General features: G+C 35.3%; 2 protein-coding genes across 2 annotated transcripts; one reads left to right on the top strand and one right to left on the bottom strand.

Annotated features, from left to right (window-relative positions):
• Positions 1 to 1,455: 1,455 nt before the first annotated feature.
• On the bottom strand, positions 1,456 to 3,672 carry LOC113232549 (DNA mismatch repair protein Mlh1-like). Its single transcript, XM_026467316.1, has 5 exons — positions 3,502 to 3,672; positions 3,365 to 3,428; positions 3,092 to 3,291; positions 2,101 to 2,254; positions 1,456 to 1,632 (listed from the first exon to the last, which is right to left on the bottom strand). The coding sequence occupies exons 1-5, from the start codon at positions 3,612 to 3,614 to the stop codon at positions 1,495 to 1,497; spliced, it is 669 nt and encodes a 222-aa protein (XP_026323101.1). The 5' UTR covers positions 3,615 to 3,672; the 3' UTR covers positions 1,456 to 1,494.
• Positions 3,673 to 4,409: 737 nt separating this feature from the next.
• On the top strand, positions 4,410 to 21,281 carry LOC113232446 (zinc finger protein 569-like). The gene is made up of 15 exons (XM_026467186.1): positions 4,410 to 4,611; positions 4,762 to 4,896; positions 4,992 to 5,609; positions 6,145 to 6,278; positions 7,690 to 7,864; positions 8,071 to 8,226; positions 10,480 to 10,613; positions 12,465 to 12,539; positions 13,560 to 13,689; positions 13,810 to 13,946; positions 14,942 to 15,059; positions 15,478 to 15,591; positions 16,849 to 16,962; positions 17,541 to 17,684; positions 19,312 to 21,281. Exons 1-15 carry the CDS (start codon positions 4,504 to 4,506, stop codon positions 19,444 to 19,446), a joined length of 2,427 nt encoding a protein of 808 aa, XP_026322971.1. The 5' UTR covers positions 4,410 to 4,503; the 3' UTR covers positions 19,447 to 21,281.
• Positions 21,282 to 21,772: the final 491 nt, after the last annotated feature.

The raw sequence follows: 21,772 nt of genomic DNA, 5'->3' as shown, positions 1-21,772 counted from the left end.
ATAGGAAATGAAACTATTTTTCCGGATTTAAATCGCGTATATTTGTTGTTCAAACAAACCGACGTTTCGGGCCCTTTTGCAGGTCCCATCAACATGGTCAACCGTGACCTGGGACCTCTGCGTGACAGGTAACCGTTCGGCTAAGGAGGCAGTTAATCGAACCCGCGACCGCCTCATTCAGCGCCCACGCAAAATGAAATGGGACCACTATGGAAGTACCTCCCTTCCAACAAAATAAGAATCATGAAAATCGGTTCACAAATACAAAAAAAGAGCATACAGTCGAATTGAGAACCTCCTCCTTTTTTGAAGTCGGTTAATAAAGAAATAAATATTAGACAACATCACATCCTTGCTCTGATCCTAAAGTACGTAGCTAAAGCACTTGTGTTATGGAAATGGGAAACAACGATGGTATCTTTACAAACAAGCTTTAAAACAATTTGTTTAGTTAAAAAAATAGTTAATAATTTATTTATCAAAAAACAATCATCAGATTTATAAATATTGGTTTAAAAACAATCATCAGATTTATAAATATTGTATCGTAGAACTCAGTAATTTCAAATCCTCCTGAGTAGTAAGAATTAGAGATGAAACGGATAGTGATTTGGCCGGATACTGGATATTCCGCGAGCACCCAGGCTAGATAGCCGGATATCCGGCCGCCGGATATCTGACCCACTGCCGTAAACATGTCGCGACCGGTTTACAGCGCGCCTCACCATGATTGATTGATTAGTGAATAATTGCATTTTCACATTGACCATTTCTGTACCAATAACTGCCTCTGTGGCCGAACGGTTACCATGCCGGACTGCCACGCAGAGGTCCCAGGTTCGATTCCCGGGCCGGGAGAAATATTTGTATGGCCTACATTTATTTCTCTCGTGAGTTTGGGTGTAATTTGTGGTTGTCTATGTGTGTCCATGGCACCCGCGACACAGGGTTTCCCTAGTGCGGGGCTATGTTGAGTGTGTGTGTTATTATTTCATTTATTGTGGTCACTTGGTGTTTATAAAAACGACGAATTTATTCGATAATACACTTACATAACAGAAAAATGTTAACAGTATAAACATCGCAAAGCTGGGTCTATTTATAAAAATAAATATCACCAACTTTTACCATTTCAAAAAACTGATCTTCATCCACCATAAATTGCCTTTATTGAAATTTGAGTATACAATATAATTTACAGATAACGTTATCTTTTAACTTCATAATTCTTTCAGTTACAAGTAATAAACAGATTGTTAACGATCCTGTAGTTGCTGTATATTCTATTACTATCATCTTTAATCAACAAATCAATTTATTTGGTGTACTCTATGAATTTTTCTCAGTTTTAAACATCCGGCTGGATATTGTTCTACTATCCGGTATCCCGCCGAATAGTAAAAATAGGCCAGATACCGGATAGCTACCAGATACCCATTTCATCTCTAGTAAGAATAATCTTTAACTTTCATCGAAATGATGCAAATCCAAAATTTATACTTGAAACATACATACACTTCTAACATTTTCAACTACAGTCGATTTGACTGGCGTTTTTATGTCAGTGTTTTCTCCAAATTTCTTCAATGTGAATCCAACACGGCTGTTATGTATTGCATAGCCTCCTACGACCTGTAATAATTATTTATTATATTCCGTGCAGCATACTATATAATGTAAAAATAGTTTAGCAGCAGTACAGCTCTTTGTAAAGAGGGAAGTACTACCTTACCTATTTCTTTGTAGTGGAACCTTCTATGTGCAAAAGACTACAAGATGATCTTTTATGCAACAATTACAGTCCCACATTATGGAAGTTAAAATACTGTCTCCAAATACCTACTGTTACTGAGGAAATAACCAAATCCTATAAAGAAAAAAATTACCACTTATACTAACAACCTGGCTTCCATATTGCGTTTATGACCACAGATGAGAAGATTGAAGTACAACACATTTGAGATTCCACTAGCTGAGCCAAACAATTTTCCACATAAATGCGCCCCAACATTAATAATTTACTGCTGGCAAAAATATAAAAAAAAGGTACTGCAGGTGTCTGTTTGCAGTGGTAGTGTGTATAATATTGAAAAGAATTACCTCCATAATATGAGCATATTCTTCAGTGGGGCTCCGCAAAGCTTTCTTACGTGCTAAAACATTGTAAAATAAGTCTTCTACTGTTATTTGTGTGCCGTTGTTACCGGCACAGGCTTTTATTGGTCCTTTTAACTTGCCATTTTCGTAAGAAGCTCTGAAAAGTTAAATAATAGGTAATTTATTCTAATAATATACATATTCACATAAAAAGTTGACTAATTAATAATAATAATAACACACATACACTCAACATAGCCCCGCACTAGGGAAACCCTGTGTCACGGGTGTCATGGATGCACACATAAATAACAAATTACATCCAAACTCACAAGAGAAATAAATGTAGGCCATCCAAATATTTCTCCCAGACTGGGAATCGAACCTGGGACCTCTGCGTGGCAGTCCAGCATGGTAACCGTTCGGCCACAGAGGCAAGTATCGTAGTAATTTATTTTTTTTGTAATTTGATTTGTATAATCTTTTAAACCTAATTAAAACTCTCCTGAAAAATTGTCATTTCGCAGACATTATTATACCGATGGTGCAATTCCAATATATTATTGTCAAATAATAAATATATTTCAAATGATCAAAACAGCATTCACTTTTGTTTAAAATATTTAATTGTTTAAGTTTAAAATGTTTTTATTTATTTACATTGTTTCATTTATGTTAAGTAGTCTATAACCTTCAGAAAAAATAAATATAAATATTAGATAACATCACATATGTTGCTTTGATCCCAAATTAAGTAACTAAAGAACTTGTGTCACTAACAGCCACACCCTGAGATAATTTACAAAAGTTAGTTTTCCTACTATGACCCAGTCGGGGATCGAATCCGGGACCATAGAAATGGCGGCCATGAAAACCGGTACGCCAGGCTCTCGACGACGGAGATCGTCAAAAATAGAAACAAATTAATCAAGAACCTTTAAAATTCCCTGTAAAGTAGAATTCAGTTAAACTTTATAATAGTGTTTTCACATACTTATAAGCACATTTATCAGCTGCGGTCTTCGTAAGTAGAGTAAGATGCGCTATATGACTGATACTCGCTAGCGCTTCGCCTCTGAAGCCATAAGTACTAATTTGCCTTAGATCGTCAAATTCCTTTAATTTAGAAGTTGTGAACCTTTCGCATACTATATCTAGGTTGTCATTGCGTATGCCAGTACCGTTGTCTTGGATCTGAAAGTCATATAAAAGCATCACAAGTATTCTTTAAATACTAAACGATGATTACACCAGTTAAAACTTATACCTGTAAGTATTTCAGGCCCCCAGCTTTGACAGTTATAACTATATTTGTAGATTTCGCGTCTAAACTACAAAATAAGACACTGTTAATACAATAATTAAATAAAAACTTCAGAATTATCGTGAAAATCTGGATCTAACCTATTTTCTATTAACTCTTTTAACGCATTCGCAGGGCGTTGTATTATTTCACCAGCTGCTATACGATTCACAACTTCTTCGCTTAATTTCCTAATGACTCCAGGCTCTGCCATTGTTTTAATTTGTTAATATAATTTGATATAAATTTGTTTGTAAACATGCAAAACCGCGGGCTGCAATTGAATGAATTTTTATTTTGACATTTCATATTAATATTCCTCAAATTGTCCATCCTGCAAAAGGGTTTTTTTTTATATTTTCACCTTATCTATTTGGATAGGCAAAGGTTCCACCATTCAACCTCTTCATATATTTAATATATTTTCTCGTTTTGATGGAAAAGGTGACAAGCGCCAGTAGTTTGTCGCGCCAACTATAATATTATTTAAGATACGAAGGGTAACTTGGTTTTTTTTTATAACTTCAAGCTGTGATGTAACTGTAACGTCACCCTGAGATGCAATTACACAAGTCCCATGTGTACACAGTCCATCCTCTAAGACACAGCTTAGACTATGGAAACTAAAGGACATGTTACGTTGACATATATAAATCAGACGTTATATGTATATGATGCATTTCGACGTCGAAAACATAAACATATTATTGTCTTTGTTTAACACAGTAATGCTAAAATGACTGCTTGGCGGCAGAAATAGATAAGGTGGCATTACTGCCCTGAACGAACTCTGTAACGTATGAATTTTTTATTTCTTAAAGGATGGAAAAAAATAAAGATTTATTCATACTTTTAGAAGAAGTTTGCAAATAGTTTTCAAATAATGTTTTTATATGTTGTCAAATGGCCAAAGGCCATAGTGCCAAACTATGAGAAAAAGAATATGTTGTCAAACCTTTGACAAGCAAAACAAGTTAGCCAACATTAGCATAAATTAGGTTTACAGGCTGCGTTTGCTTGTCTGTCATTGTCTTTTCGCTGAGTGGTGTATGCAGAAAAATTAAAATTCCACTAGAATGAGGTGATCAAATTTAAACAGCACTATGTGGGATTTGAAGGCTTGTACGGTGTGCCTCAGCACCGCTAGAAAATTATTCAAAATGGACTCTGCCAGTTTGAAACTAGATTACTATTTATTGTCAGGACTAAAGGTACAGTTTTGAGTGAAATTTCGATTATTTTGGTTACCTTTAATGATTTTATAGCTCACAAAGTTCTTAGGGAACTCCATGAAATCGATGCCTTTTTTAAATTGCAACTTTTATTGATATATCTGTGAAAAAATGTTCGTACACTTTTAGGCCATGGATTGTGAAGGAATGCCCGAATATTTGTGCGTGGAGTGCTCAGCGCACGTGAAGCGTTTCAGAGCATTCAGGGACAAGTGTAAACGAGCACATTTTACTTTAAAAACCTTATTAAAAACTAGCAAAGAGGTATGTATTGCAAGTAACCTTAGTCGAATAAATGGTTTAATGGCTTAGTTAAGTTTACTTATAAATATTTTATTACTTGTGTAATTAAATTTCAGATAAATTTGTCAACGCTAAATCTGATCAAACGCGAAGAAATAGGACTAAATTCATCACTTTCCTACTTAAATTTGAATAGAACACTGTATGAAGAAGTGAAATTTCAATGGATAAAACGCAATCGTCTTAGCATAAGCTCAGTTGAAGATATTCCTATTTTTCATTGTAGTACGCTTCCTCTAGAAAATGAATTTGAAGTGCCTAGAAAGAAAGCTAAACTTAATTCGCCACAGGACTCTATAAAAGTGGAAGCTGATGAAACTGATGAATCCTTCCAAAGAAAAGCATCCGACAATGATAAGAAAAGTGTAACTAATTTAGAACAATCATCTGCCACCAATAATGCCAATGATATGGAATGTTACTTTGATAACGATAACAATTTTGACAGTGATAATGGACAAAATGAATTTGACGTATTATGTAAAACGAAGGACAACGTAGATGGATCTAATTTAGATGAGGAATATGCAAATATGATACCAATATCGTTAAAAGAGGCTCAGGCTGCTGTGGAGGTGTACAAAATGTTCAGTCAAGGAAAGTATCGGTGTAATTGCGGGAAGACTTTTCAAAATGAAAATCGTTTAATTGCACATCAAAGAATGCATGATACTGTAAGATTTTTTAAAAATAATTTTTCATATATTTTTTGTGTTTTTACTATTAATGAGAACAATGGAATGTTTTCATCTTAAAATATGTGTGTTATTATTAAGGCTTTTTAATAAAATATTAAGAAGATAATGCTTACACCACCAATTAAAGTTTTGAAATCAATTGATACGAAGTCAAAAAAAAAATTGAAATGCAAAAAATGGATTGTATATACAAATTATACAGGCTCATTTCACATCACATTTCCTTCATATTCACACACTGGCTTTTGCCTATTCTTAAAGTAATGCATCCAAATTATTACCCTCGATAAAAAATTTGCCATCTCCCGAATATCACCCTTTATAAGATACAAGTTTGAGAAAGTATGGCATGGTTATGAAAATGTAGCAATTTTTTGCTTTTATATAGAATAGACAAATGCTTGGCATCAACAAATGTTAAACAATGAAATGGTGTGATTAAACAATTACATGATTGGACTTGGATTAAAATTGACATATTCATAATTTTCTTTATGTATTTCTCTTTCAGCATATAAGTGGGACATTCTTATGTACGTTGTGCGATGTTTACTACAGGACCGAGTTCCTGCTCAAGACTCATATGACTGAGAAACACATGTATAAATATGTCTGTAGGAAATGCCCTGAAGTCAATTTTGACAGGTTAGTGTTTTCTTGCTATTCACATTGATCCATTGTTTAAAAGTTATCTTTAAAATGGACTTATTTGGTTTGTTTGCAAATCAAATATATGCAATTTATTCTGAGAATATAGTTTCCATACCAGCAATTAGCAATCGCGAAAACCTAACAACTCAATATATTTAAAAGAAACTAATATTTGTGGTAGCCCGTATTAATTCTCATAACTCATTTGAAATTTTTTTGTTATTGAATAAACATAAAATGTTGTGAAATATTGACTCTTAGTGCCTGATGATGGACATTATTGCAGTCAAGTATTCAGAGTTTTTAAATTTAATTTAATTTCTATGTCACCCAAGAAAACAAAACAATACAAAAATGTTTGATCAAGATTCTATGCCACTGAGAGTAATTGGTTACAATAGGACTTTTACCACTTTTTAACCCCAACAAAGCACAAAGAAAATAGTGATAATCGGCTGATTAGGCTTGCACATTGAATCAAATCGATGGCTTCCTAGTATAGTGGCCTATTTCGAAATCATCTAATTCATCAGGAAGATGGCTTGAAAAAAGCTAAGAACAGTCTGCCGCCCAAAGTTGACGAATCGTAGACCATCCCAATGTTGTCGTATAATTAATCTAACCAATGGAAAGCTTGGAACCCAATCACAATAAAATATTTTCATTTTCTGAATAAATTTTGAAATGTCTTGTTGTACTACCATGATATTTAATTGTTTTTCTGTGAAATTATTCCACAAGTTTGTTATAAATATTAATAGAAACATCGAACAATTTTCTGAATATCTATTTTCTGTACTCAGTAATAAATAAAAAAAGGATCAATTTTGGGTTGGGACACTATTCTTGAAAAGCAGTGAAATGACATTTCACTCCAACTTTCATTACTACACCATCTCTGTTGTATAGTATTTGTACTATCTATTGTGTAGTTAAATTATTATGTATTTGCAGGATAATTTGCAAATGTAATAAAATAACTTTTTTCTATGAGCGCCATGTTTGTTTACAGTCGGTATCTAAGCTACGTAATTTTGTAGGAACAAATTTAAATTTTCACAGGTAATTAAAATTGCACAGTGTATAAGCTTGAATACACCCATTTTAAAAGAGACATGGAGACGTATGGTTTATACAGTTTTTAAGTAACCTTTTGACTTTGAAATGATGATCAAGTAAAGTTTTAGGTACATATGATTCCGTCATTTTATGCGACGATTCCGCCAACGTCAGGGTTGGAAAACTCATGAGACAAAAGGTTATTGAAAGATTATTGCGGTTACTAAAATTTTTTTAGAACACTAGTGATGGTATTGACTTTTAATATGTGTATGTTGTCAGTTGAAAACCTTTTCTGAACAAAATGGCTTAATTTAACACATCAGCCTTTGTATAATAATTGCAGAATGTCAGCGAAACATCACTTTATCTGGACGCATCTACAAAAGGGCGGTAAAAAACACGCAAACTGGTATGAATCTCGACCTTCGTGGCTGAGCAATAAGGGTGGCAAGCGTATCAAGGGCGTCGTCACGATACGACCCGTTAGGAAGATTATCAAACTGCCTGAAGATTTTCCGGTAAATTTATATAGGGTGCATTTTCGTTTTGATTTCCCTTCATCACTGCAACCAGCAATACGATTTTTTTATGAATGTCAAGTAACTGTACGAGCAAGTCGTGGGCCTGTACCCATACCTGTTTGCAATGTCACTCACAGCGTTAAATCGCTCAGTTTTTAGATCTATGTGATTAGGGAATGTGTTTAAAAAAATTGTTTTCGCAGGTATATTCCCCTGTGAGCCAAGAAGAGCAATACGCGTTGGTGCAAGAACGACGTAAATCGCGGAACTATTTAGAGGCGACATTCAAATGTGAATTCTGCTACCGTGGCTTTAGAGAACCTAATACGTACGCCAAGCATATGAGGAAACATGATCCGGTAAGTTATCTCACCTTTACCCACGGGGTGTTCAATTATGGCAATATATTTATCTCGCTCACTTGAGTCGCACATATGGAGCTGGGTATACAGGATCATTTTCTAAAATACTAACAATCTCATAGGGCTATATATAATTCGAGCCACCTCGCATTTTCACGGTCGTATTCCAGAACTCTACTCAATGCTCAAGTCAGGATTTAAGCAGGCTTGAGTATGATTTTAAGCACTGGAAATACGACCCTAATGGCAAGGACTTGAGTATGATTTTCAGTGCTCACTGCAATACTCAAGTCCTGACTTGAGTATTGAGTAGAGTTCTGGAATACGACCCTCAGTATTAAATGCCCTAAGCTTAAACAATGTTTGATTGATCAAAAACTATTAAGCAATTTTGAAATTAGTATACTTAAACGTCTTTTCCATTAATTGTTGGAAACTTGGATTTGCATTTGGGGTTTTCCCCAGGTTTTGCAAATTCAAATTTCTAGAGGTGGCTCGAATTATGTGTCCGGAAGTATATTACTAATATCATAAACAACAACTTGGTCTATGACGTTTTATAATTCATCACATTTTACTCTCATACAAAAATAAAAATTATGTCAATAGATTGTTCTAAATGGTGATAATTTTGTACAAAATGCAGCAACGGAGGTGGAGGTTGTCTGAGAGGATGCTTGCACGTTTGTCAAATAGCCATATAACCAAATAGTCAAAACTCGAACCTGTGACTCACTCAGCCGGCACCTTTACAGCTAACACAAGTTGATCTCTTGAATAAGTCTCCTCGTCTTCTTGTGTTCGAACTTTGTATTAACAATTATAACTAACGCGTAGAGTTATTTCACAAGAATATAATTGTGAATATCATGGCATTAAAAAATATTGATATTCAATAAAATCAATGTGAAAATAATCTCAGTACAGAGTACTAAAAAAACCGACCTCAAAAGTACGTGGAATTACATCTATTTGCCAAGTTTTATTGAAATATCCCCTAGTTAACCACTATACAGGACTTGACACAAGAGATAATAAAAATCGGTTCTCACTACTCAAAGTATATTGAGAGACAAAAACGCCTTGAATTGGAGATTAGCAAAACCAGCCATTAAAATAATTGCTCCTTAAGTAAAATTTAGGCGCTATTTATAAAAATGAATGTTCATACGTGATCAGCCACCCTTAGAAGTGGATGATTTTCTTGAAAATGAAATAGGACCACTATGGAGGTACACAAATACCGGAGTTATCGCGTAACATACATACAAAAAAAACGTACAGTCGAATTGAGAACCTCCTCCTTTTTTTGAAGTCGGTTAAAAAGATATCAACGCACGTATGTACAAAGGTGGCCAACAAAGAAATACTTGAAACATCATTACTATAAGCACGCGTTGCACCCACGGCTTTTGTGCAGAATGAGGTTTCCCATGACGTTATCAGAGATACACAAAATGTAGCTTGGTTTTCATACAGATCGCGGTACTTGCTGCTAAATATATGTGCTAAATGGACTTTAGATATAAGTCTGCACAGTATCAGAAGGATTTAAGCGATTGTACAGAACATTTTTTGTTGTTTTCTCAAAAACAGTTGATTTAAATAGTCTTAACATTAATTGCGCGTTTGAAACGTATTTGTTAATAACGGAGTAAAATTGATTTTTGTCATATTTATAGATATTATGATAGGTTAGGCACGAATATAATAATATTTATCCTGCAATAATAATGTCACTTATTGTAACTGTCTTTTGTTTTTATAAGGAATATTTAATATTATAAACCTTATAGACATTTCTCATAATTTAATTAGAAGAAAGGTCTATAAGTAGTTACGTCACATATCAAATACAAGTTCCTTAGTGAGAGCTGCAGCTTGATTTTGATTGCCTGTCCCGATCGAAAACTGCGTCTCTTCTGAGTCGAGACGCATAATTGCGATTCACCACTGGCCGAACGGAAAGTTTTAACATTTAAAATCGGAACAATAATTGATTCAACTCGCAAATTAGAAAGATATAGTAGTAATCAGTTTTATCTTCTAGCTCGGAAACCCGTCTGATTTCGACACTCGGATGGGCTACCCGATCGTATAGATTCCAATTTGAATTAAAATCAGCCTGCTGGAGTCTGTACTAAGTTGAGGGCCTCTGTTACAGATCACCAGGAAATGTATTTTTTCTTGTGTGCAATAAGCTATATTTGTATTGTATTGAATACTAACTGCTGCTACCGCTTTTTCCAGGAGTTCGCGGGTGAATTGCAATGCGACATGTGCAAACTGCATTTCCGTGACACGCGCAAGCTATACAAACATATGAACATTACACATCTCTTCAAGTATTCGTGCCAGACGTGCTCCTACGTCTGCTATAATAGGTTTGTATAATTACCATGACCGAAATAGTCTGTTCTAATTGAGTAGATAAATGTCTACTATAGATACACGGATTGCATATTGTGGTTAAAACCATGAAATCTTATTTAACTATTTCGAATTCCGGATTTCCGGAAATAGTTTTACTGTCTACTGTGATTCTGCGATCGGTTCGTAGTGGAAACTGATAACCCTCAATGTGTACACTTTGATCAAGATCAGTTTCACCCGCCCAATTGCCGTACAACTTTAAAGTAATTCTAGTGGCGTCATATAAAAAAAATACAATTGATAATTCGCCTTTCAACAGAGAAACACTTTGTTATGAGCTGAAAGAAATAGATTGTTTGAAAGAAAGCGGATATTGTAGATACTTTTGTATTGTATACTCGTATAAGATAAAAAACGGCATTAGTTTAAAAACAAGCATTAAATATCTCTTCTACATTGGTGAAAATATACCAAGTCATGACAAGCTAGGAAAAGTTTATTATAGTAAAATTAGTTTCTCGCTTTAGTGATTCGGCCATAAATTATTGCAGCGGGACAGCGCTATTGCGCTCTCTTTCCCACTTACCAGTAGGGTACGGGCATTGCAGGGCTGTGCATTACTGCAGTTGATAATAAATGCTGTCGATATAGATGACATTTAATTTTGTTGTAAAAGGGAAAGTAGGAACCGAAATAAAAATAATTTATTTTTCAAATACATACAATACGAATTACATATTGAAATTTACATTAAACACCTGAAACTAGTAATTAAGTGGTAGTAAAGTCACGCAGGCGTGCCAAATTAATAATTCATAATTTCGCGGCATCTTTAATTTTCACCAAAAAATGTAACACGCTATTGGTGAACAATGGTATTAAAATGAAAAGGTTGCGAAGTTTAAAGAATAGTAAACATAAATCGCGCGCCCTCAGTGACTTCATTGTTTTTATCAATGAAGAAAAGAAAACAATGGAAGTGCCCTAAGCCTCGATTACTATCAGAAACGCTGTCGCCAAAACTCACACATCCGTAATTTAAAACTATGAAATCTTGATAACGATTGGCCGTAGTTTTCTTTCTAGTTTATAGACATGTATCAAATTCTGGACTGTTAATATAATTTTAACTTTACTTGTTGACATATCGTTGAAAATTCAATACCTACTATTGCAAGTTACGGTGTTTTTATTTTATATATTTATAATTGAAATTTCAATCAACGTGCTGCCATCTAACGGTCAATAGCTGAACGACGACGAATTCGATATGTTTACTTAATTCTCCAAAAAAGTAGCGACCGTATTGCAGCGATATAACAAAAAAAATATTACAATAAACAGAAAATTAAAATTAACAAAAAAAAAATGATATGAAACATCACTACGACTATCATTTTTGAATTCCAAAGTAGCGAAATAAGGCATTTTTCTACGATTTTCGAGGTTTTGCGCGAGATTGTTAACATAGCCATCGAGCCATAGAGCTCAAGTACATGGAACTCTACGTACTGTTGGCACACGTGTCACACCAACTAAGTACTTCTGCTGTATTTATTGTTGTCTGGTTTTTATCAATAACGGTATTGCGCATGCTTCTTTTTACACTACGCAAGTGGGAGAGAGAGCGCAATATCACAGTCCCGCTCCGATTATTTATGGCGAACTCTGCAACGAGTAAACAATCTTACTATAGTTACTACCTTTCAAAGAGAAGGAGGTATTTGAGTAGCAAAGTAATATACTTCCATTTTTACTAACATGGATAACTTCTGAATTTATAAATGAGTGTTGTAAAGGATGACTGATATAATTGTATTGCCATTTATGTACGTATCGTTATTACATTTTTTTTATTACAGAGGACAAGCACATATGCACTACAGGTGGCATAAAAACGTCAAATATCAGTGCCCGCACTGCGACAAAGAGTTTACGTAAGTCACTTTTTGAGTAGCCAATGTCTTGGAGTCAACGAACAAACACGAATTTATATTTTTAAATTTAATTCACTTGCAACGGATACTCCTATTAATGCAAATTCATAACCCGTACTTTTTAATGAAATGATACATTATTAACTCGTATAAACTACATATATTCAGGAATAAAAAAAAATCGTCTATTACACGGAAGAAAAGAAAACAATACTTTAAACTCGATTACTATCAGAACCCCTGTCTCCAGAACTCTCACATTCGTCATTTAAAACTATGAAATCTTGATAATGATTGGTCGTAGTTTCTAGTTTATGAAGATGTAACAAGTTCTGGACTGTGAATACCATTTAAACTTTACTCTGTTGTCATATTGCGAAAAGTTCAATACTTATTATTGCAAGTTATTCGCAGCACATTGATATTTCAATAAATGTGCTGCCATCTAGCGGTCAGTATCTAAACGACGACGAATTAATAATAATAGATGCGGAGTTATAATCCGCGCCAACAAGAAAGGAACCTTACTCGTTTCAAATTATTTCTATTCGAACATATTCTTTATTTTTGTCTGTTTAGAAAAAAATGCTTCTTAGTAATACAGCCTGTTCTTTTTTTAATATTTAATGGCTTTGCCAACGCATTTAGCCAATCAAAAGGTTATGTAAACAGAATTACAGATTATGAAAAAGGTACGGAATTTGAATGAAAAAGGATGTGGTAGATGAGTAGGTAATAAGATGTATATTGGCATGTATGCCAGTTTAACATGTATGTTAAAGCTGTGCATTAGGTTTGGCTTTATTTTATAATTTATTTCATAACCTTGGATTCAAATAATTCAGTCGAAATATTAGAGACAAAGATATGTAGAAAGTAATTATTGTTCTGTGTTGCCATCGAGTTTAAAGTGTAATAAAACGCATTCACTCTTTTCGTGTACTACCGTATACAATGTAGTAAAGTGTATATTGGAAACGGCAAAATTTTTATTATAAATTGAGTTTTATATCTTTTCAGTAAAGCATCAACTCGCCTAACTCACATCCGTATCAAGCACCCGTCGATGTATATCTGCACTTTGTGCGGTCATAGTTTTGTCAGCGAGAATGGCCTCTACTGTCACAAGAAACTCGCCCATAGTGCACAGGTATTTAATTTAAAGTGACTTCATTAAATCTTCGTTGAAGATCTCCGAACGCAGCAGTTCATTCTGATTGAATAAAAAAAATACATTTCTGTTGTTATGGTTGATTGTCTATGATTTTAGGAAATAGAAACAAGCGAGGCAATATTGACAGACCTAGAGAACCCGCATTACTGTGCAGAGTGCAAAGTTCAATTCATGAATGAGGCGGCTTATAAAACACATCTTGGCAGCTCTAGCAAGCACGCTACTACTAATACGTGAGTTTTACTATAAACTTATGCAATGAACATCATACTGCACCGCTTACTTTAAAAAAAAGAAAGTGGTGGTAAAATAAACCGAAGCGAATTGGATTAAAGAAAACTTAAAATGTAAAATCTGGCAATATGGCTTAGGAAGGACGAAAAATTTTACTATTACTACTACAGTGCTTTGGTATTCTTTCTGATTTTTTCTTTTTTTTTCTTTGGCGAAAATGAGTTCTAGTGAGGAAAGCGATAACGAAAATACAGTTAGAAGTTCAGCAGACTACTATTAATGTGACTGGGAAAATAAAAACATTTTCTTTTAACAATATTGTCCTAACGTGTCAAATATTACTTTTAATATTTTTATACTTTATCTGCTTATATATTTTCCTCTCTTGAGTCTTTTATTATTTCCTCACGTTGTCTGAGAAAAGCACTATATAAGCCTCGGCGGAAACGGGGATTGCTTGATTATACGTGCACAACTAAAAAAAATGTAATATAAAAATAATATAATAATATTAAACTGTTATAAATTATAAAAATACTTAGATAAATTCATATTTTATAATATAATACCTAAGATATGGATGGAACAGTAGATAAATAATGCTCTTTAACTGTTACTTTAAAAATAGCTAACGATTTACTTTCGTGAACAGTTATAGGAAGTGCATTCCAAAGTCTGACCGCGTGAACAGTGAAGGAGTGAGAATAGAAATCAGATGTTTTTACTATCTTGATATTCGTTTATTAATTGGATATACTCCACTAGTTTGTTATTATTATGGCGCTAAGGCAATAAAAACCGTTTAAACAGAGATCCGCAACAAACAGAGAAATTCGTAAGATCTGCTGGCTCTTTCCGTAACTTAGTTGGTAAGAGCGGTAGCCACGTTGAGGCGACAGACGCTGCTTCGAGTCCAATCAGATCGAAGGAATTCTATATTTGTTCGATCTTTGTATCAATGATGATTACTCAATAATGAACTTAAATTGTATAGGTCGATAAAAGTGCCGAGGACACGTAAGGGCGGCGAGCGGCGCAAGCGCGGCCGCCCGGGTAACGGCTCTTCCGACATTATCAACAACGGCGTGCCTACGGCCACTCACTGCGAAGTGGTGAGTAGTAATCTTATGTCGTAACAGACACTTTGTGAAAGAATTCGTCCTGGGAAGTACTAACTTAATTATTTCTGCCGCCATGTAGCAACGTGAGCACGTTTCAGCGTGATGGGTGCAATGACAGTTCTCCTCTGGTCTTTGAGATTTAAAACTCGGAGTGGCACTGCAACTGTTGTGGGCAGGCGTATCACTACTCCTTTACTACTAGGTGCAAGACTTTTTCGTCTTGTCACTTGATACCGTGTAAAATAAACACCCAATATAATAAGCGGCCACCCTTTTTTACAGATATCAAATATCTCGTATAAACGATACAATATCTAAGGATGAAACTGATCGTCATTAGAGCTCAATTTACATTGTCGCGGAACTTGTATATGGCATAATGAACTTTATGAATTTTGTGGTAACCCAGTGTGGGAAGTTCCTGTCTAACGACGTGCAAGCTCGCAAACACTACGAGGCTGAACATCCGGGACACGAATTCCTTAAGCGGTACATGTGCGACGTGTGTGGACACACCACGAGGGCAAGTCTTAAATTTTTTTTAGTTTACTATTTACAGCTTGGGCACACCTCGGACACTCCATACAACAGTCGAAAGTTATTTACATACTTATACTACATACAGCAAGGCGCTATCTGCACACGCGCAAATGTGTGCGTGAAGTGACAGGGTTACCCATCACATTCTCGTACAATTTACGTTACGCGGTCAGAGCGGCAACACAGCGAAAATTCTTACGCGTATCTGTTATCTTTAATTCTATTAAAAGAATCCTAATAATTACACATGTTCATTAGGTATTTATATCGATATAATATTATATTTTTCATTTATTCACTAACTAGAATAATATTGAAGATTTATTTAAAAAATATATTAACAGCATTTAAAAGTTTGTATTTTGGACAGGTTTTAAATAAGGTAACCAAGGTATTTGAAATTGCGTGTCCAAGTTTATCATTACCTGGTTAATAATTAGGTATATTCACTACGTAATACTTATCGGCAATACAAATTGAAAATTCGAGAACCTTTGTCTACTAACTCACGAAGTTGAAGACGCCATGTCTCATTATATTGATTTAATAAATCTGTATTGTGCGTTACTCTGCACTAAATAAGCGAAGAAAACATTATCTGACTGAGTCTCAGACAAATGTTTTTGTCATCTTCGTCTCATCTTTCGGAAAACGAAAGGAACTGCTCTCTTTATCCCGTTTAGATGACCATTATAAATAGTAACGTAAAATGATGTTTTATATTAACATACAAGTTTCGTGATGAATAAATGAAAACTATATTCAAATATCAAAGCCGTCTTAGCGCGAAAACGGCTCGCCGACAGCCTTGTTGTCGTTCAGTCAATGTGACCGTCAATGTGCGGGGTGTGGTGCGGTATCTAAGTCTAGGGAGGGGCGGAGAGTATTCATTCTCTTATTTTTTTGTTCTCTGGCTTTGGGATAAGGAATAATGAAATTACGCAGCAAAAAAATTGCCTTTGTTATAGAACCGGTTAATGTAGCAGCAATGTTCGGTTTCCTTACAAAACCAATATGGCGGACCGGTAATTACAAAAAATAAATATTGCTACATAACCTAGTTAAGTACGAGTAATGTTTGTTCCCATTACAAATCCAATATGGTGAACCGGTACTGTACGAAGAAAAAAATTACTTCTGTAACGTTCACTTTACAAATCCAATGTGGCTGACCGGTAATGGCTGCCTGTGAGTAAGTGTCATGAAAAAAGGAATAATATACCGTCTCATTGTCCAACAGCAATACGCAAACTTGATGGTGCACATGCGAACACATACAAATGAGAAGCCTTATGGATGCCCGCATTGTGGCCGGCGTTTCAGTATGCCCAGCAATAGAGACCGACATCTTGTTGTAAGTATGTTTTATTATACATTAGCAATATAGGAGGTATACACAATGGAATGTTTATTGATTTTACACGGCACTTCAGATAATACTACGTAATATAAACTACTAAAAAGTAATATAAATCTGTCATTTCATTATAATTGTACACAACATTTGCGTTAGGTAAACATTATAACAAAAATAAAAATACGAAGAAAACTAGTTACGTTATAATCTTTGTACACAATACTAAAAATCCGACCTCAAAATTTCGTGGAATTACATCTATTTGCAAAGTTTTATAGAAATCGGTTACCGGAAAGTGCGAAACCGGATTCATTCCCTAGTTTGCCACCCTTAGAGATGAAATATTTTTTTCAAATTTAAATGTTATCACGTTTTCGACAGAAAAGAATCATCGAAAACGGTTCACAAATGCCGCAAATGCTACAATGAGTTATCGCGTAACACACATACAAAAAGACGTACAACCAAATTGAGAACTTCCTCCTTTTTTGAAGTCGGTTAATAAAATAGGCGGTTAGGCTCTTGTCTAGCTGCGCGGTCTTGAACTCTATTTGACTGCTTGCCCTTCTGCATAGGTACATACAGGTGAGAAGCGCTACCAGTGCCAGCACTGTAGCAGACGCTTCACGCAGAGCAGCGCCGTGAAGCTGCACATCCAGACAGTGCATCTCAAAATCCCCTACGCGCCATGGGACAAGAAAAACCGCAAGCGACGGAAGGTACGTTTCTATTGTAGTTCACCGACGGACTGTTCCTGTCTACCCCGCTGGGAAACAGGGCGTGATGTATTTATGTAAAAGGAATGCTTATTCGCACTATTCGTACCAACTATACTTTGAAGAATGAGAATTTTCTTCCAAAAACTTGGAACTTCTACATAATACATAGGCCTAAAACATAAGTCTATTTTTTTTTACTGGTTGTGGTAATATTTGGTTGAAAAACTTTGAGAATTCCAGTTAAATATTTAAAATAAAAAAATGATTTAAAAAAATACTTTAAGTTTCCAAATATCAATTAGAAAATATTAAAATAGTCATGGGGTCGATTCCCATCGTGCGCTATTTAAACCTTAGATGAAGACTGGCTTTTATATTATAGTTGAACATTTTATGGCTCACGGCAGGCAAAGCATTGCACTGCACACGGGATAATTTCAACAAGATTTTTCTGACAATATTATTATTAAATAATATTATTAATAATAATATTTTTATTATCGTTTCACATAACAACAAACAAAAAGTAGTAAGTTTTTTTTATTGTACATAAATCTAATAGAGTTCAAGCATATTATATAGTCTAATAATTCTGGTATCGAAAAATTGTATACGTGAGGGTTTTTATACATATTTAGTTAGGTAGTATTTTCATTTATCTGTCTGGATTTTAATAATAATAATAATAACAATAACGCATACACTCAATATAGCCCCGCACTAGGGAAACCCTGTGTCGCGGGTGCCATGGACACACACATAGACAACCACAAATTACACCCAAGCTCACGAGAGAAATAAATGTAGGCCATACAAATATTTCTCGCGGACCGGGAATCGAACCTGGGACCTCTGCGTGGCAGTATACATGGTAACCGTTCGAACACGGAGGCAGTTTAAAAGTTGATTTTATTAAGTGTTTTCTTGATGTACCGTTTTTCTAATGGGGCTGACTTGTTCAATAACGATCAAAACTAAATAAATAAAGATTCAATAAAACAATTGATCAGTTTGGTACGCACTTTTTTCAAAGAAAAAGCACCGTTAAAAGCAAAGTCCTTTGACTTTCAAATTTGACTTTGACTAACAAATAATCATTTATTCCATAGACAAAATTTTTACACTTGAAAACGTCATTTTTTAAGCTACTGCTCGTTACTAATCTGACCTCGCTGAGAGGAACGAACGAGAAACTCGAGGGATTGCTCTTTTCAAACAAACTTAAATGTTATGGAATACACTTTGAATCATATTTGCGTGGAATCTCGAGTCACGATGTCTTTCCATACATCTGTATCTAACAAATACTCTTCAATTTTGTAATATGACTTTTCAACTAAAATATTTTTATGTAAATTTTAAACTTAGGAAGTGATAATCTTCTTAATATATACTCAGGAATCTTATTGTAAAAACGTATACAGTTCCCCATAAAATAATCGTTAACCTTAGTTAAACGAAATCGTGGTACAATGAGTTTGGACTTAATTCTAAGGTTAATATTGTGGATGTCTTCTTTTAATGAAATTATGTATATTTTTACGCGCATACAAAATATTTGAGTAAATGTCCTGTGATGCCACAGTTATAATAGCAGTCTCCTTAAACGCGGTTACGACGTTGCCAGGAGCTGGAGGCGGCCGCAGCCCCCTTGAACGCGGCGTCGTTGGCGCCGGCCGCCTGTCTGCCGCCGCAGCCCAAGCTGCTGCTGGACGCGCAGGGCGACTACCTCAGCGCGTACATCACCTACAACGACGAGTGAAGTGCGACACTTGGACACGGGTCACTCTATAAATTCATTTCTATACCGCACATTTCAACTACATGACGTAAAAAAACATCACAACAGATTGTATCCGTCTTATCTCTCATTTATACGTAACGCCACACACGTGTGACTGACAAATTACTTTTACACCCTGAAGTATGGTTCTTGCGCCTTGGTATTATCAGTAGAATTCCACGCATGAATATTCTATGTGTCCGAGTCTCTTCAATACAGAGTTATGAGGACATTGATATAATCTTCTGCTAACGCCATCTATAGTGAAATTCTTATTACTTCTAAGCATATGACGTTTTGATGGTTTCCGTCTTTCGTCCTTCTTTTATAGATGGCGTTAGTCAAACCAATGAATTGGATTGTAAACCTATTGTCATTTTCTTGTATAGGCAATATAATACGTGAACTATCGCAATTATATTGTAAAACGTAAAAGAGCAGTTATTATGATAATCAACACTTAGTCGATCTGACTACCGGTCCAGGGCTGCCATTTCAGGGTTGAAAAGAATATTTGTTACTGCAATATGTAAACCATAGATAATGTAAGCATAACTCTAATATTCTGTACTTCAAAGATGAGGTAAATAGGGTACCTACCTTGTTTTATAACTGCCAATCCTCCACCCCCCTTAAAGGTTTTCTATTAGTACCTAGTCGTGTAATGGTGTTGATTCTAAAATGTAAGCTAAACTCATTGAAAAACTTAAAAATATGCTCACCTCATTGACTCTCTGTTTACCTGTTTACTTGATTAAGACCTGAACGTTAGAATCAACACGATTGTGTCAGTAATTTTTAACAAGTAAGCTGTATATAGCTAGTTAAGTTTTATGTAATAAAGGTGCGTTTCCATTATGGCCACAATGTGCATGCCTCTACCTGAAACACTTGCAAGCTAGTAGCAGACACGCCAAAGTACACACAGTAAGGGTATGTTCACATAAGAAGCGTTCAACCCTAGTTAGGTTTTTAAATATACACATGGCGGGCACTTTTCGGACGTTGAACACGCGTTGCCACTGTTTCAGTGCAAGTTCGGCAAATCGAAAATGGACGTGAAAACACAGCTATGTGTTTGACTGAACGCCTTCCGGTTCGTGGTCTCCATTCAAAAACGTTTCTGCCCCAACGGCCGTCAGTTCTACGAGCTATCTTCAACTTGCTAAGTCTACGAGCTATGTCGGTGATTTTTGTTCTTCTACGGATCTCCTCACTTCTGATTCGATCAAGTAAAGAAATGCCGAGCATTGCTTGCTCCTCAGCTCGTTGAATGACTTTGAACTTTTTTATAAGGCCCATAGTAAGTGACCACGTATCAGAGCCGAAGGTCATCCCTGGCAACATGCACTGCCCCAAAACTTTTGTCTTCAAGGACTGCGGTATTGCCGACAAGAAGACGTCCCGAAGCTTCTCGAAAGTTGCCCTACCCAGTCGGATTCGACGATTGACCTCTTTCTCGAAATTGACCCTGCCTAATTGGACGGTTTCTCCGAGGTAAACATATTCGTCAACAATTTAGAGAGTAGAGGTTCCCACTGTTAAAGGGGTGGGTACAACATGGACATTTGATATAAGTTTCGTCTTGTCCGTGTTCATTTTTAGACCCACCTGCTAGGAAACTTGAGGTCACCGAGCATGGTGCCAAGCTCTTCCAACGAATCTGCCATGATCACGATATCGTCAGCAAATCGGAAGGTGAGTGATGTACTCGCCATTGATGTTTATGGCGATAGTAATAAAAATAATAAACTTCGAGTTCTTAGGTTTTCGCGGTTGTTACACATAGGAATGAAACTGTTTTTCCGGATTTAAGTCGCGTATATTTGTTTTTTCAAACAAACCGACGTTTCGGGCCCTTTACAGGTTCCGTGGTCACGATTGACTGAGTATAAAATTTAATATAAATTTAATAATAATAAAATTTAATATTTCACGATAATATATTCGAATACATAATTAATAAAAATTGTCACCGAAATTAACAAGTAATCTGAAAATGACCCGTCACTTATCACTTGTGCATTATAGCATGGTTGAATATGTGTGATAAACCTCCCTTTGACAATATTTAATTCAGTTGATAAATCTAAGTTTGCTTATTTGGTAATGAACTATTGTTATACATTTTGAAGAACAAGGACCACAATTTAAAATTGCGTATATATTACTATCTTTGTCGTTTAATCATCGCCGCGAAAACGCTGACATAAAAAATGACAAAGCTACATTTACTTGTTTGGTTATAAACTATTGTTATACATTTTGAAGAACAAGGACAACGATATGAAATTGCTTATGTTAT

The sequence above is a fragment of the Hyposmocoma kahamanoa genome, unplaced genomic scaffold, assembly GCF_003589595.1.
Source record: "Hyposmocoma kahamanoa isolate Upper Pololo Valley unplaced genomic scaffold, ASM358959v1 76, whole genome shotgun sequence".
Taxonomy (NCBI): domain Eukaryota; kingdom Metazoa; phylum Arthropoda; class Insecta; order Lepidoptera; family Cosmopterigidae; genus Hyposmocoma; species Hyposmocoma kahamanoa.
The sequence above is the reverse complement of the archived record's forward strand: the minus strand, read 5'-3'. Positions and strand labels throughout refer to the sequence as shown.

Excerpts from the sequence above, each read along its gene's own strand:
- LOC113232549 (XM_026467316.1), bottom strand. The coding sequence starts at position 3,614 with ATGGCAGAGCCTGGAGTCATTAGGAAATTAAGCGAAGAAGTTGTGAAT. Across the intron at positions 3,292-3,364 it reads GGGGCCTGAAATACTTACAG|ATCCAAGACAACGGTACTGG; the intron begins GTATAAGTTTTA and ends TATGACTTTCAG. Across the intron at positions 2,255-3,091 it reads GCTGATAAATGTGCTTATAA|AGCTTCTTACGAAAATGGCA; the intron begins GTATGTGAAAAC and ends TTAACTTTTCAG.
- LOC113232446 (XM_026467186.1), top strand. The coding sequence starts at position 4,504 with ATGTGGGATTTGAAGGCTTGTACGGTGTGCCTCAGCACCGCTAGAAAA. Across the intron at positions 10,614-12,464 it reads TCCTACGTCTGCTATAATAG|AGGACAAGCACATATGCACT; the intron begins GTTTGTATAATT and ends TTTTTATTACAG. Across the intron at positions 13,690-13,809 it reads AACTCGCCCATAGTGCACAG|GAAATAGAAACAAGCGAGGC; the intron begins GTATTTAATTTA and ends CTATGATTTTAG.